The 14,664-nt window shown below is 43.7% G+C and overlaps 1 protein-coding gene across 1 annotated transcript in view; it reads left to right on the forward strand.

The window, feature by feature from the left end:
• The first annotated feature begins 8,349 nt into the window (after positions 1-8,349).
• The window catches only part of Pgm2a (phosphoglucomutase 2), a 46,801-nt gene continuing 40,486 nt past the window's right edge, over positions 8,350-14,664 (forward strand). The window contains exon 1 of the mRNA XM_050184135.3: positions 8,350-8,676. Within this exon, the coding sequence (XP_050040092.2) occupies positions 8,632-8,676 (45 nt within the window). The 5' untranslated portion in view covers positions 8,350-8,631. The remainder of the gene's footprint in view (positions 8,677-14,664) is intronic.

The following is a 14,664-nucleotide window of genomic DNA, read 5'->3' on the forward strand; positions in this document are numbered from 1 at the left end:
ACCAAGCTCTTCGCAGTCCTCTGCTTTAACTTCTTCTTCGATGGCGCAGACTGTGACGAACCAAGACGCTGTGACAGTGGCAGCATGCCGGCGAAGTAGACGCTGAGTATGCTGCAGAGAGATTGCGCAAGACGCTCCCACCCGTGACACTGAAACTAATCCGCTAATAAGGGGCTTGGCAAAGCCCTGGCACATTTAAAGACTCCAACGAATGTAAAACGTAAACAAGCCCCTCGGTATCTCCTTGCGCAAAAGGACGAATTGCCTCTAAACCGTGCTCTGCAGCGCCACGCGTTCGAAGATAGCAAGCTTCGAGTCGGGACAGAATTTACCGCATTAAAATCATCATGCTATTGCACTCTACCTCCGATTGTTGGTCCAAAATACCTGAACAAATTCTTTTTCACTGGCATCTTTCTCTAAGAAAGACGAATATTCTAGGCAGCGAAAAAAGTATTACACAAGTGTTTCTTCCTGGGGTAAATCGTTTAGTCATAATATTAATTCCCATAAAATATGATACGATGAAGCATTGATGCCTGAAAACAAAACTTAGAGTTAAAGTGTTTTCAGATCGCTCAGAAAGCGTAAGTCTTTATATGAGTTTATTTTAAATGCGCAACGCAGTGAACAAATCTTTTAATCTTGTTTGCGCCCACGATATTTCTTTGCTTCTTCTTGACTTTAAGTTGGTTGCGCAAAAATTGGCCATATGCCGCAGGATACGTTAAATATTACATACCATAAAGGCATAGGCACATCACTAGTGCCTTTTCTAGGGATTTGTCATCACTGATCTCAATGTTTTCCTGCTCGCAGCTGCAGATGAGCAGCCTTGATTTCCCCCAGACAGTACATGGTCTTATAAGGTCACTTGGCACGATCTGAAAGGAAAAAAAAAAAGAAAAATGTCTTAATATCAAAAGTATGATACTTTAGAGGTGAAAACGTCTTTTTTTTTTTTTTTTTTAGACTACATGTGGTAACGAAGACCGCTTGCTTTTTCACTGCTTTAACACTGACTGCACTTCTTCTGACATTTCTCCTACCGACTGCTCTTAAAATGTTGCGGTTTGGAAGTTTTTAAAAGTAGGCGACAGGGGAAATACGGTCAAATCACCTCAGTAATGAGAGCATGCATTGTAAGCCTGGGTCGCAAGCACGCTTCTAAAGCGACATATGAAGGCTCAGAAAATTTCAGTATTTTCGATAAGATCAGAAGGAACTTTTTCAATTTTTGTTCATTTTCATCAATCCTACATCAAAACTTTTATTCGTTTTCAAATGTGACTTAAAAACAAAAGAACAATGTGAAAACGCATTTTGGTGAAACACATAGCTGCAGCTGATTTTATTCCATCATGCTCTTCATAAAAATAAAGTTTAAAAATTCGAACACAACTGGCAACGCTTTCGATAAAACCTTTAAAACCTAAGAAAATATAAGCTAGAAAAACGTAGTTCCGCTGAATTCCCAAACCAATGTAGATGGAAATTTTGGCAAGAATGGCATTCTCTCTCACTGCGGGCATAGATGGGTTTCAAGCTGGAAATCAAGAGCTGCAACGGGCAGAGTATATTCATGTTTACTGAACACAGTCACGCTTCCTCTTTAAAGCGCAAAATGTAAAATATGCGGAGCTACACCAGATAGATATCCTAATTAAGAGTGCAAATGAGGATGCAAATTAAGTAGCACGTGTGGCTACAACCTCGCATGCAGCGCTTCGGAGATGATGGTTACTGTCAGTCGACAAATAACTCACCAAATAATGTATTTTCACTTTATAGGCACCGGTAGAGCGGCCTACGCGGCAACTACACGGCATACCACATTGATACGCCACTAACAGAGCTCGAAATGATGAGAAGAAGCACGGTGCAAAATGCAGAGTGCCAACTCCCGGCTCGTCACCCTTGCCCGAGGAGAAATGGCAGCGGGCACATAGGGAACGGTGAGCTGGCAGACATAAAATAAATACAACAGAAATCATGGGAATTTGGTACTTCAGCCCAATAAACTGAACAATTCAGAGGAATTCAACAGCCCGATGTTAAAACTTATTAAAAAAAGCACGAGGCTGACTGCTCTCTATTTCGATCAACGCTATACTGCTCGCGTAAAAGGCTCTCGCTTTCCAATAAATGTACCATTACGGCAAATTTTGCACCACACATCATACAACCACATGCCGGCAACCATGACAAATTGGCAGTTAGCCGCTATTTAATAAAAGCGAACCATAACTAATGTTCATACCTGTATATTTCAATCTTCCATGAGTAGCAGGTGAGGGACCACAATATAAGCATTATCCATGTGGAAATGCTGCTCTGGAGCCGTCAGCCCGTGGCAGTTTATCTCTCGTAAACTCTCGTAAGCTCGGCACAGTGCACAATGTATGCATACACCACCCGCGTTGTACGCTATGAATGTCTGTAGAAGTGAACATGGCGATACACACCAACTTTGACAATTAGACCGGAAGCTCTGAGCTGCAATGAACGAACGTCAATCGTGGCAGTCCGCCGGAAAATCAACACCAAAAAATGGCCGAGCGCAGTCTTCAAAACACGACGGTCTCCTACAGCCTCCCCAAGAAAAGTTTCGCATTCCCCGCAGGGCAGTGAGAAGACGCAGAACGTTGTTCTCAACTCGCCCACGCTCCGCGAAGACCACGTGGTATATCACGGATCCCCTATTCGGATTTTTAAAAGCGTGATGGAGAGTTCCCGCGCGAGCGCTCCGCGGGATGTTAAACGTGCGATTTGCGTCTTTCACGCCTACGCGGCCCGCTCACGCTCGGACAAGACCGAACCATGGCAGGCAGTCTTGTCCTCACGCTTACATGAAGGAATGTCACGCTTATTTTCGGTCACGTGGCGCTTGAAACGTCATCCGCGCCTCATTTAGATGCGCGTCACGCTTAAACTTACAGTTTAGCGTGAGATTAAGCGTGCAATTTTGTAGAGCGTATACTTCCCTGTGTTTGCAACGGGGTGGACGAAACAGGTTGTACGCGCCAGCGAATATATCGCGAAATGAAAACACGTACAGAGCTGCGCACAAATTTGGCTTTAGGGAGCATCGTAATCGTCGGTGATTTTTCTTTTTTTGAGCAGAACAATAAAGCAAGGCAAGATCTGCATGCACTGTAAGCAAAGCCCAATAAACAGACACTTCAGTTAGCGACGGCTTTCCTGATGTGACAACGTGTGGCGGCGTGGTCGGCATTGGATGTCAGCCAGAGATGAACCAGTCATGTGTCGAAGCACTGTGTATACAGGTGGCTGGAATGCGCATCTGGACGCCGGTGTCGGTATATAGCGAGCGCAACGTATAGGAACATGCGTCGGATATAGTGGAGGGCATGGAATCACTAAGCTTGGATGTAGAGAAGCGTCCAAAAAGACTTAGGTGTTGTGAAGGAATTGAACCGTATATAGTGAAGCGTTTGCAAGGTTTTGAGTAGATTTGCCACAGGCGTAGGATTATACCGAAAGGCGTAAGAACTCCCTTATTCTATACTTACACACCTTCGCTGTATTTCATGAAAGAGCTGCTCGATTACATACACCTGCGAAGTGATTTATTTATTTATTTATTTATTTATTTATTTATTTATTTATTTATTTATAACGTTTTATTATTATTTTTGCAGTGCTCTAATAGCAATATTTTAGACACAAACAGCAAGGGGAAGACAAAGGTTTACAATCTGAATCAATATAAAAAGTGCAGGAGAACCCATCTCCGTATGACTGTCGACGGTAATGCGATAAGCATTCAAACAGTGTAGCAACACACCGCATCACCGAAGTCACATTTATTAAGCATCAGTTGTGGCCATTCTGAGACAGCCGTTGTTTCGGCTGCATGCGACATGAACTGTCTTCTCCATCGACCCACATGCCATGGAACTGGCTTACCATGGTCGCCGTGAGCATGATGGCAAAGACAACGACTGCGTGACGACGACGCAGTGTCGCTCTTGGCACGGCCTGCCAAGAGCGTCTGGAGGACGTGGAATATTTCGGCTGAACGATTGTGCGAGCGACGCGTCCGTTTGAGACGATTAGCACGTCCCACGTATGGTTATCTGTCTGTTTGCCGTAGAAGTCCAAATGACATTGTTGTGCGCTTGTGTATTAATATACGCTATAAGGCAACCCAGTGACCCATTTTATTACACGCGCTCTCTCTGGTTCGCAAAGCGCTTGCCGCCGTTCGCAAAGTCCGCGGTCAAAAAGATCTTAACTCTAGCGAGGGCCAAGCTGGCGTGTCGAGATCAGGAAATTCGTTAGTCCAGCTTGTCTGCAGTTGATATGCAGAACTGGAGCACTTTGATACAGCTTTTACTGTGGTAGATTGAAAATCAAGAAACACGCTGGAAGGAGTCTTTAATTGATTAAGTGACGGCGCAGTTTAGCATACCGTCGAGACTTCCCGTGGGACACCGAGCGATTGATGCGCTGGCTGGACAGTGGGCCCAGGCTTCTTGCATTGATTGGATATAATGTTAATCGACAGATAGACTAAACGGAGTCGTCGCAACCGAAGAGACCATGTGAAAGATACTTTCTTGGTAACATATGCAGCGCTGAGCTTTGAGAGATGCCGTAACGGAGGGCGCCGAATTCATGTTGAACCCCTGTGGTTCTTTAACGTGTGCTCAAAGCACGGCAGACCATATGCAGAGTTACGCGTGCCGCGTCCACCAGAATGCTGTCAGAACGGCTTGGACTAGAACCCTCCGACGAACTCGTGCTCAGCACACCACAGCTACTAAGGCACAGCGATGTGTGTAAAAGGTGCTGAACTGCTCTTGCTGGCACTTCCAGGTCACGGTAAAATTTCCTGTTGTGATGAAGTATTTCGAAACCCATCCCTCCGGCTATGGTGCTTATAATAGAGACTTTTAGCCTGTCTGCTATTCCGGCAAACGGGGTTTGGCCGGATTGCCGAAATTGCGGGGGCCTACACGTGAGCGGCCAGAGCGGTGCAGCCGCCTGGTGACGTAGAGTTCAACCAGACAAACACAGAGCTAAAACTACAGCAACCCACTATATCCTGCTTCGCTGCTGTTGCAAATTTTTGGGAGCAGCGTAATTGTGAACACGATTACGCCGCTGTCGAAATTTTACACCAATAGCTAAGCAGAATATAGTTATTGGCTCTCTGTTTGTGTAGTTGAGCTTTGCGCCACCAGCTGGCGCCACCAATCTGGCCACTCACGTTTACGCCCCCGCTAAACCGGCAAACCGCCCGCGCTTGCCGGAATACCGGACACGCTAAAAGTCTCTATTCTCTACTATGTCGCGGCGTATGCACAATGTACGCTCTAAAAAAAGTTTACACCCTTTGGGGTGCATATTTGCCCCACAACGACAATCGTCATCTGCCTTGCTTGCGTTTCCTTTCTTGAAAACGCCGCGCCCACTACTTTCCTGTCGGCAATAGAGACTTTTAGCTTGTACGCTATTCCGGTAAACGGTAGCGGTTTGGGCGGATTACCGGATGGTCGGGGCGTAAACGTGAGCGGTGAAGCCGCCTGGTGTTGTAGAGCTCAACCAGACAAACGCATAGCTAAAACTGCAGTATCTCACCATATCCTGCTTCGCCACTCGTGCAAATTTTTGGCAGCGGCGTAATTGTGAACACGATTACGCCACTGTCGAAAATTTACGCCAGCAGCTAAGCAGAATATAGTAATTAGCTCTGTGTTTGTGTGGTTGAGCTTCGCGCCATCAGCTGGCGCCACCAATCTGGCCGCTCACGTTTACGCTCCCGCTAAACCGGAAAACCGTCCGCGCTTGCCCGAATACCGGACACGCTAAAAGTCTCTAATGAGACATTTAGCGTGTCCGGTATTCCGGCAAGCGCGGGCGGTTAGCCGGTTTAGCGGGGGCGTAAAGGTGAGCGGCTAAGTTGGTGGCGCCAGCTGGTGGCGCGAAGCTCAACCACCTAAACACAGAGCCAATTACTATATTCTTCTTAGCTGGGGTGTAAGATTTCGATAGCGGCGTAATTGTGAACACAATTACGCCACTGCCGAAATTTGCACCAGCAGTGAAACAGAATAAAGTAGGTTACTGCAATTTTAGCTCTGTATTTGTCTGCTTGAGCTCTACACCACCAGGCGGCTTCACCGCTGCGGCCGTTCGCGTTTACGCCCCTGACCATCCGGTAATGCGCCCAAACCGCCCCAGTTTGCCGGAATAGCGGACACGCTAAAAGTCTCAGCTATGTCATGCTGACAACGCGCATGCCGTACGTTACTGGAAAGTACTGGGCTCGCCGCGTTAAAGAAAAGAAATGCGGACAAGACAGATGACGTTTATCGTTGTGTGGCAAAAGGGTGTAATTTGGCTTAAGCGTGTAAGATCGTACACTCTAAAAAAAGTTTACACCCTGTGAGTCGTATCTTGCCATACAACGATAATCGTCATCTGTGTTGTCCGCATTTCCTGTGTTTAACGCTGCGAGCCCGGTACTTTCCAGTAACAAACGGCATGGGCGTTATCAGCATGACATAGCATTCCCGACAGGAAAGTAGTGGGCGCGGTGTCTTCAAGAAAGGAAACGCAAGCAAGGCAAATGACGATTATCGTTGTGGCAGAGAAACACCCCAAAGGATGCAAACTCTTTTAGAGTGTACGACTCAAAGGGTGTAAATTTTTTTTTTTTAGAGTGTAACCGCGCGTACCTGCGAGCTTGAAATATAACGTTTTACATTTGGTGGCGTACGTGGTTCACCCAGGAAGGAAAAGAACTAGGAAGGAGCGACGGGACAATCTTGAAGCCTTGTCATTAAAAAATGTAATAGAAATACTCGCTGAAATATATGCACGTTTACGCTCTTCGGGGCGTATATCTGCCACACACACTCTAAAAAAAGTTTGCACCCTTTGGGGTGTATATCTGCCACACAACGACAATTGTCATCTGCCTTTATGCGTTTCCTTTCTTGAAAACGCCGCAACCGCTACTTTCCTGTCGGGAAAGTTATGTCATGCTGATAACGCGTATGCCGTTCGTTACTGAGAAGTACCGGGCTCGCAGCGTTAAAGAAAGGAAACGCATCAAAACAAAAATGACGATTATCGTTGTGTGGCAAATATACAGCCCAAGTCGTGCAACTGTTTTTAGAGTGTGCTCTTTAAAAAAATTACACCCTTAGGGGCTTATTTTGTCCCACAACGATAATCGTCATCTGTCTTGCACGCGTTTCCTTTCTTTAACGCTGAGAGCCCGGTACTTCCCAGTCACGAACGGCGTGCGCGTTATCAGTGTGACACAGCATTCTCGACAGGAAAGTAGTGACCGTCGAGTTTTCAAGAAAGGACGATTATCTTTGCGGGACAAATATGCACCACAAAGGGTGCGACCGTTTTAAGAGTGTCGAGCAATCGAGTTGCGTGGATGGGCGGCAAGGAAATGGGTATGTCGCTCGTACCCTAACGCTGTTCCTCAGGACCATTAGTAAAGTTCTTTGTCTGTCTGTCTGTCTGTCTGTCCCTCTCCCGTTCTTCGTCCGTTCGTTCCAGCTATTCGCTGACATCGACAATCACCGTCGATGGTTACCGATGATGCCCACATTGGACCGCCTGTACATGCGTCGGTGATATAGCATGGAACGCGCATGGAGGATCGCGCATGGCGATAAGCAGTTGGAGGAAGGCGCCGAATACTGTGATGTCTAGCCACCATAGTGATGTCTACAAGAGTATGTTTTGTGGGCACTTGAGCACTTCATGATATTCATCAGTATATGGGACTTGACCATGGACCCGTGCTGCCATCTCGCAAGAGGTGGGTAAAGATAGCGAGGCCCGAAGCACAGAGTGCACTGGCAAGCGTGATCTCAAAGGCTATGCCTAGGCGCGGGGCCTACAAAAGCGTAGCCAAATACCTCACTTTTGTACAAATATTTCAAAATATATATACTAGACGCTCCGAAAGCAACGTTACGGGCCATAGTGTTGCCGTGGCTGCACTAATGTAACGTTTATGACTGCCACGTATCATGGATCTGAAGGCCTAGTGGCCTTCGAGATTGCCGCTCAGAAAGTTATATGTATGAGCCATGTATTATGACGCTGCTAACATGCAGCACGCAAGAAATCGAAAAAAATACACGATTCACTGGAAATCTCCGCTGTGCATTTAGGCACCCCAAAACTCTGCCCATGGTGCTGAAAAAAAAAAAAAAAAGAGCTTTCGTGCATTATCAATAAAGCAATTTATTAAATTTATTTTATATGTGCACATATATAATCATTGATATAATACACGCTATTTTTGACAGGCATTTTCTTCCTTTCTGCTTTTTTTTTTGTTCTTGCGCTATCTGGCGACATTTTTTGTAATTGCTTCACCATTGTCATCATTTCATTTCACAGATGGCGCAGCGGTTGCGAGAGCAATTCGGCCCACAATCATGCTATAGTTTATCTGCGCATATCATCTTTGACACCCAATGCTCTCTTCCTGGACGTCGCGCGTATTACGTGATGCCCGTCTCCTATTGAAAACGCTGCCGGTGCTGGAACAGAAGCCGTTCAATAGTACATCAGAACGCGTCGACGAGTGCGTCAGTTAGGAGTGGTTCAATCCCTAGCGATTCAACTATGAATGTGTCGCAGAAGGTTGCCGAGTGGTTAACGTGGGATAAGGTAAGCATGTTTTTTTCCTCTGCTGCTATAATTAACGCGGTAAGAAATATGCGACCTTGAATGCGCGGCTCCAATGTTGTTAAAGCGCGAGGCCCCGGAGCGTTTACGCATTAATCGGTGATGTTATGCGTCGCTAGCGTAAGCAAGAAAAATCGCTGTGCTTGCCTTTGGGCAAAAACCCTTGTCGATGTCTGGCAAAAATGCATATCAATACCGGACACTGCACCAGCAGGTGCAGTAATGTACCTTGTGGTATCGCGATCACCTCCGTTTATCACAGTCATCTATTACTTTCTGTCGTATTGAGCGCGCGTGAATACCTTAGGAAGAAATTCATTGCGGAGCCCACCATCGCACAACATAACACAAGACTCTCACCCATTCATTGTCATTCATTCTGCCCTCACTATTTTACATGCCAAAGAGATGAGAACTTAAATCTCAACTGCCCGCTTTTGGTGCGCAAATGCTACACAATCAAAGTAAAACCTTGCTTCATGGATTGTCGACGTTCAGTCGAGTTCAGTCGACATGTTATATTTAAATTTCACCACGGCTTCTGAAAAGTTTACAATCACTAGCCGATGGCGAGTCGTACTCAATTTTGAATCAATAATGCTGTCTGCTGGTGCTAGCCATAAGCAGAGCTACCTCTTGCAAACTTTAGGGGTAAAAGCCATTGGCAACATTCTTCTACCTTTTTTATTTAATTTTTTTGATGTCCTGTACATTGCATTAATCATTCTGTGTGCCATTTCATCTTGTCATGCTACTGCGCGTAATACGTACCGCCCCTACACTGTATGGATTCACTGTGCTCTAGAGGAAAGAATCCCATTCATTCCTCATTGGGACCAGAGATTAGAAAATGGTAATCTGGCGATCGATCATTCTCACCGCTTATCAAGTCTTTGATAGCTACGAGTATAGCTTGCACGGTGAGAATAGCTTTGCATCACGACGGCATTGATATCGAGGCACTTTTTCTAACGCTTGTTTGAAATGGCTGCAATAAGCAAACCTCTCCACCTTCATAAAATGCAGTAGTGCTGGTTATGCTGGCATTAATAATTTCACGCTGGCCAAATTTTGACATGTGCTCACTGATTGTTGAACAAAAACATAACTTTGGTGCCGAAACACTGACAAACCAAGTTTTTTATAGAATTATCTTGCATAGCTTTTTTATCATGGTATAGGTATAACTCTGCTTTTGCTTGGGAACTTTATACTGCTTCCATATTCTCCCTTGAATTTTTGGCTGGTGCAAGCCTATGGAAACCAATACGCCATTATTTTCAGCATGATGAAGACTGAGCTACAGGAGCATGCATCCTGTACTCCCCTTTCTGTTTGTTGTTTAATTGATGCTGTTAACAATAGACAATGAGACAGCACACTAAGCTTCTTAGCCTAGTGATATAAGAATTGATTGGTGCATTTAATAATAGAGGCACTATATCATATTATGCACACCTTCACTTGTGAAAGCAAAATAAACAATAAAAATAGCTTCATACACTGTTCATGGCTTTCGACCTGAAGACTACCAGCAGTTTCATCATATTCGTTTTTCTTTCATATGAATATTAAAAAATGTAGGGCGTTATTCTGGTTAACCTCCCTGCCTTCTGCTTTTCTTTCCTGCCCTTTAGGGCTAGAAGCAAGTGAGCGTTAGCTTTACCCCCGTGCTTAGAACTTGCCGCAGCACAAGTGATAAGGCCATCGTACCATGCGATATCTAGTCTGCTCTTGAGTGTCGGGTGCTGGCAACTTCTTTTCTTAGAGGTCAAGAGGCTGTTCTGAAGGCTCCTTGGAGTTCATAAAACCCCAAAAAACATTTCCTGCTTCTTTACTCTGGAGAATTTGATATTGTCACTGCTCTGATAGCTTTACTACTCTTTTTTTTTTTAATCCTTTGCCCCTGTGCTGCAAAACCCATTTGTGGGCACTTATGTACAGGTGTATGCAATTCAGGATGGTCCAGCAAAGGACAGAATGACAAATTATCACCATTACGTTGAGATAGCAAGATGGCAGCATGGATTAGAGACAGCAAATGCTGTCAGCTAATGTGCTGGTCAAAATTTAGGGAAAGAAATGGCGTTGGAAAGGCGACGTAATGCATTGAACAGGCTTTCTGTTGGTTTTTATAGTAACAGAATGAGTACAAAGGGAAGACAAGGTTAGGTTAGGCTAGGTTATGTTAACTGTGCCATAGGATTAGACAGAGTGATCAGATCAAGAAACTCACAGGCATAAGATGAAAGCAGCTGTGGCAGGAGAGGTTAACTGAAGATTGCTGAGGCAGGCCTTCATTTATAGTGATTTTAATAGGTAGAGTATTATCGTACACAGCTCAGAGTTTTGTTCTCCACATAATGATCATATGATGTGGCTGAAGTAGGCTTACAAACACCAATGTACAATTGGGGACAGTATGAGATGGAAAATATAGTTTGCATTCAAGACCAGCAGCTATACTTGCTTCAGAGTTCATCTTGACAAACTAACATGAAGCAGATAATGCAGCACTGGAGCTTCTTAACAATTATCAGCGTGAGAGGAACCTTGCATTTTTGCTGTGGTTGTCTCTTGACTACTAAAAGCTATATAAAAAATTTTCTTTTTTTCCCTTTAGACCTCCCTTTACTGTACGCTGTATACAATTTGGAGCACGTTAGACATGTGCTATTAGTATATTATGGCTGATGGAAGTACAAGTGTCATAAAGACACATTGGGTTGCAGGAGCACTTAGAAGGAAACTCATGTGCGTAACCAGTAAGTTACTTTTCAATGTGACAGATCAAGCTAGTTGGTATTCCATTACCAAACTTTTCTAGCGGGCAGAAATCACTAACGTAAAAGGAAAATCAGAAGTGCTATCTTCCAGCTAATCTTCCACATTACTATTTAAATTATTACAATTTAGTTGGAAGTTAGTGCTTCTGCTTCTCTTATCCCTTTTTTGTTCCTAGTTTATGCACAATGTAAAAGTTTGGTCCATTGCGCTTGCTCGTTTCGCCTCTCCTGGCATATGTATGCATTTTCAGGGGTTGCCCAGGCAATGTACGGGTATTCGCACAAATTTTCCTACTATTTGTAGCGCCTTTTATGTAGAGCCTTTCACAGCTGTGCATATCAGATGGTGGAATGCTTGTCTGCCACAGGAGTATTGTGGAACATTTTCTTTTACATTTATGTTTCCTCAGAGAGCAGGCATGGCATGTTTTCCTGGATGGATTTGAATTCTTAGCTCTTACCGTAGTGATCAGATGCTATGGCAAAATATTCAATTGTTCTGTTCTTTACATTACATCAACAATCAGTTATGGGTATAAACCTCACCTGCTATTGCAAAATAAATTGAAGTCTCGAATTGGGCACGAAGTTAATTTTGAATATCTTGTTCCCTAATGTATTCATCAAGCAGGTGCTACATGGTGTGCTAATAATAAAGGGACCCCTGATTTGGATGTAAAAGCAGTAATGTTTTATTTATTTATTTTTTTCTGCACTGAACAAGAAAGTTATGTGAACAGGATTCCTTGACATGTGAACAATATAGAATAGAGCAGTGAGTGAGTTTCTGACTATGGCATAGGAAAGAATTTCTGTTAGAACACAGATTAAGTGTTTCCTCTCATATTGGTACAGAGCACAGATTCATTCCTGGAAAAACACTACATTTGTCATTCGGGAAGAAAAAAAAAAATGTGCAGCAAATCTTGGCTTATCTTCCCCAGATAAAGAACTTCAGTTTTTTTTTTTTTTGTATTTTTTTTTTTTTTTTTTTGTGCTGAACCTGACGTCTGAGCGGACAGACACCCAGGTTATCAGGGTGGTGTGATGGCCGTTGTCTGCCTTGTCTCCACAATATATATGCCCTTGTCGGGAAGAGTAGAGCATGTCTGCCACATTTGTTTTATGAGTTTATGGACACACGGGGGCTGCCTGTGTCGGCACAACTAAGAAGGAAATGACAAAGAGCCGTGAAAATTTCAGGTTGACATACCTGCTGCAAGGTTCAGCGCACTTATCTCATCATTTCCAAATAATCTGAGATCATCAAAAATATGAATAGAGTTGTGAGTGATGGTGAAGGACATACTGCTCTGCTGCAATGATTCTTTCTAAATTGTATTTTAAGATGTGCTTTTAAATTATATACTGGCTAGCTAACACCAAATGGCAACATGTAGCAAGATTTGTGGCAAAACAGAGTATTGGTACAGTGAAGGTCTTCAAAACACTCACTGTCTTGACCAATCTTTGTAGGTAATCTTTCCAATGTGCTAAAGAGATACTTAATACAGCATTTTACCGGCTCTTGATTATGGTGTGCCAGTGTGAGTTTTAAACAAACTTCACAATGTGTGCCTTCTTTCACATATTTTTCTTCGTCAAATACAGAGGCTAATTGTATTGCTTGAGCTTCTTGACAGGTGAAAGTTATTTCACTTTGTTTCTTAGGTGTTTGATGCATATTTTTGTTGTATATAGCATACATGTTTAGCATATAAATGCTGTAAACTTTTATTGAATGCACTAGTAGCCTTTTGTGCATAAGATTCATACCTAAGGTTGTTTTAACTGTTGTACAAATTTGCCCATATGTCATCTTCAAATTCTTGACCTAAACTAGCCTGGGGCTTCAGATGTGATCAGTGCTTGCAAGCTATCATGTATAATAAAAAACAGTATATTTAACAACAACAACAAAAAAGTCACTTTAGCAGTGTTTTCCATTTTTGCTACAGAAGTGATAAGCTGTTTGTTTATTACTCTGTGTGTGAATGTCACATATGAAAACATTCAATGAGAGCAAATTTTACAAAAGTAACTTGAATACATTACTTAGCCTGTAGCGGTGCATATGCCATTGTGTGTCTGTATTCAGTGCATAACATTCCTTCATGGGCCCCTGCCATAACCAGAGCAGCTGACAGAGCTGATCAGAAGGCACCACACTATCTTTTTTGTTTATGTATGTTTACTCACATACATCAATACTATGTTGTCGCTTAGGAATGTTGCGAACTGGCTAATGCCATTATGCGTGCAGGACTATTTTGTAACCTCAAAGGGGCCACGCTTAATCTCCTCAGGTGTCAACTAATTCGGCTCGTTCAAAATTCAGTTGCACCACATTTCTGGCATCTTAAACATCATGAAAAGTGTAGGGCTGAAGAATGGATTAAGCATTTTCAAATTTTCAGTGAGTTTTGCCAAGTTTATGGACTCTCTACAGTAGCTTGTGTGGTGCAGCGCGAAGCAGGGACAAGGGACACAAGAAAAACGACAAGCGCTTACTGCCAACTGAAATTTTATTGCCTGGTGCAAGGTGTTATATATAAAGAACAGAGGGATAACGACATAAAAAATATATGTGTAAAAAAAAAAAAGAAACGATACAGATGAAAGAAACTAAGAAGAAAAACATTTTGAGGATGCCGTCGCCACTCACTGTTTGCGCTGCCCTTGTCTAAGAATGCTAACTCCCTTCGTGTAAAGCCAGGGGTGACTTGCTTATGCACAGGTATTCTTCACATGCCATGCTAGCCGAATTCAATGAGGATGCGCGTTTGATCATCCCTGTGTGTGACGATTACATCATTCCCTTTCTTTTTTTTTTTTTTTTTTTTTAGACAGAGGGGTGCAACCGCATGCACTGCAATGCAGGGCTTCTTTTCCATTCTTAACATTATTCGCATGTTGACGCAGACGATCGTTCAGACACCTGCCTTTCTGACCTACGTAGCATGCGCCGCATTTCAAGGGGATTCTGTACACAGCCTCCTGCACACAATCCACGAAACGGTTGCGGTGCCTGACTTCACACTGGGCTTTTTGTTTCTTAATAGGGGTGCTTTTCCTTGATAACGAACAAAGCTTGTCTGGGGCAGAAAACGCAACACATGCACCAACCTGCTCTGATGAGTGATTTGATGCTTGTAGAGAATCGCCGCAACCTTATGGTTCTTTT

This window comes from Dermacentor andersoni, chromosome 4 (assembly GCF_023375885.2).
Source record: "Dermacentor andersoni chromosome 4, qqDerAnde1_hic_scaffold, whole genome shotgun sequence".
Classification (NCBI taxonomy): Eukaryota; Metazoa; Arthropoda; class Arachnida; order Ixodida; family Ixodidae; genus Dermacentor; species Dermacentor andersoni.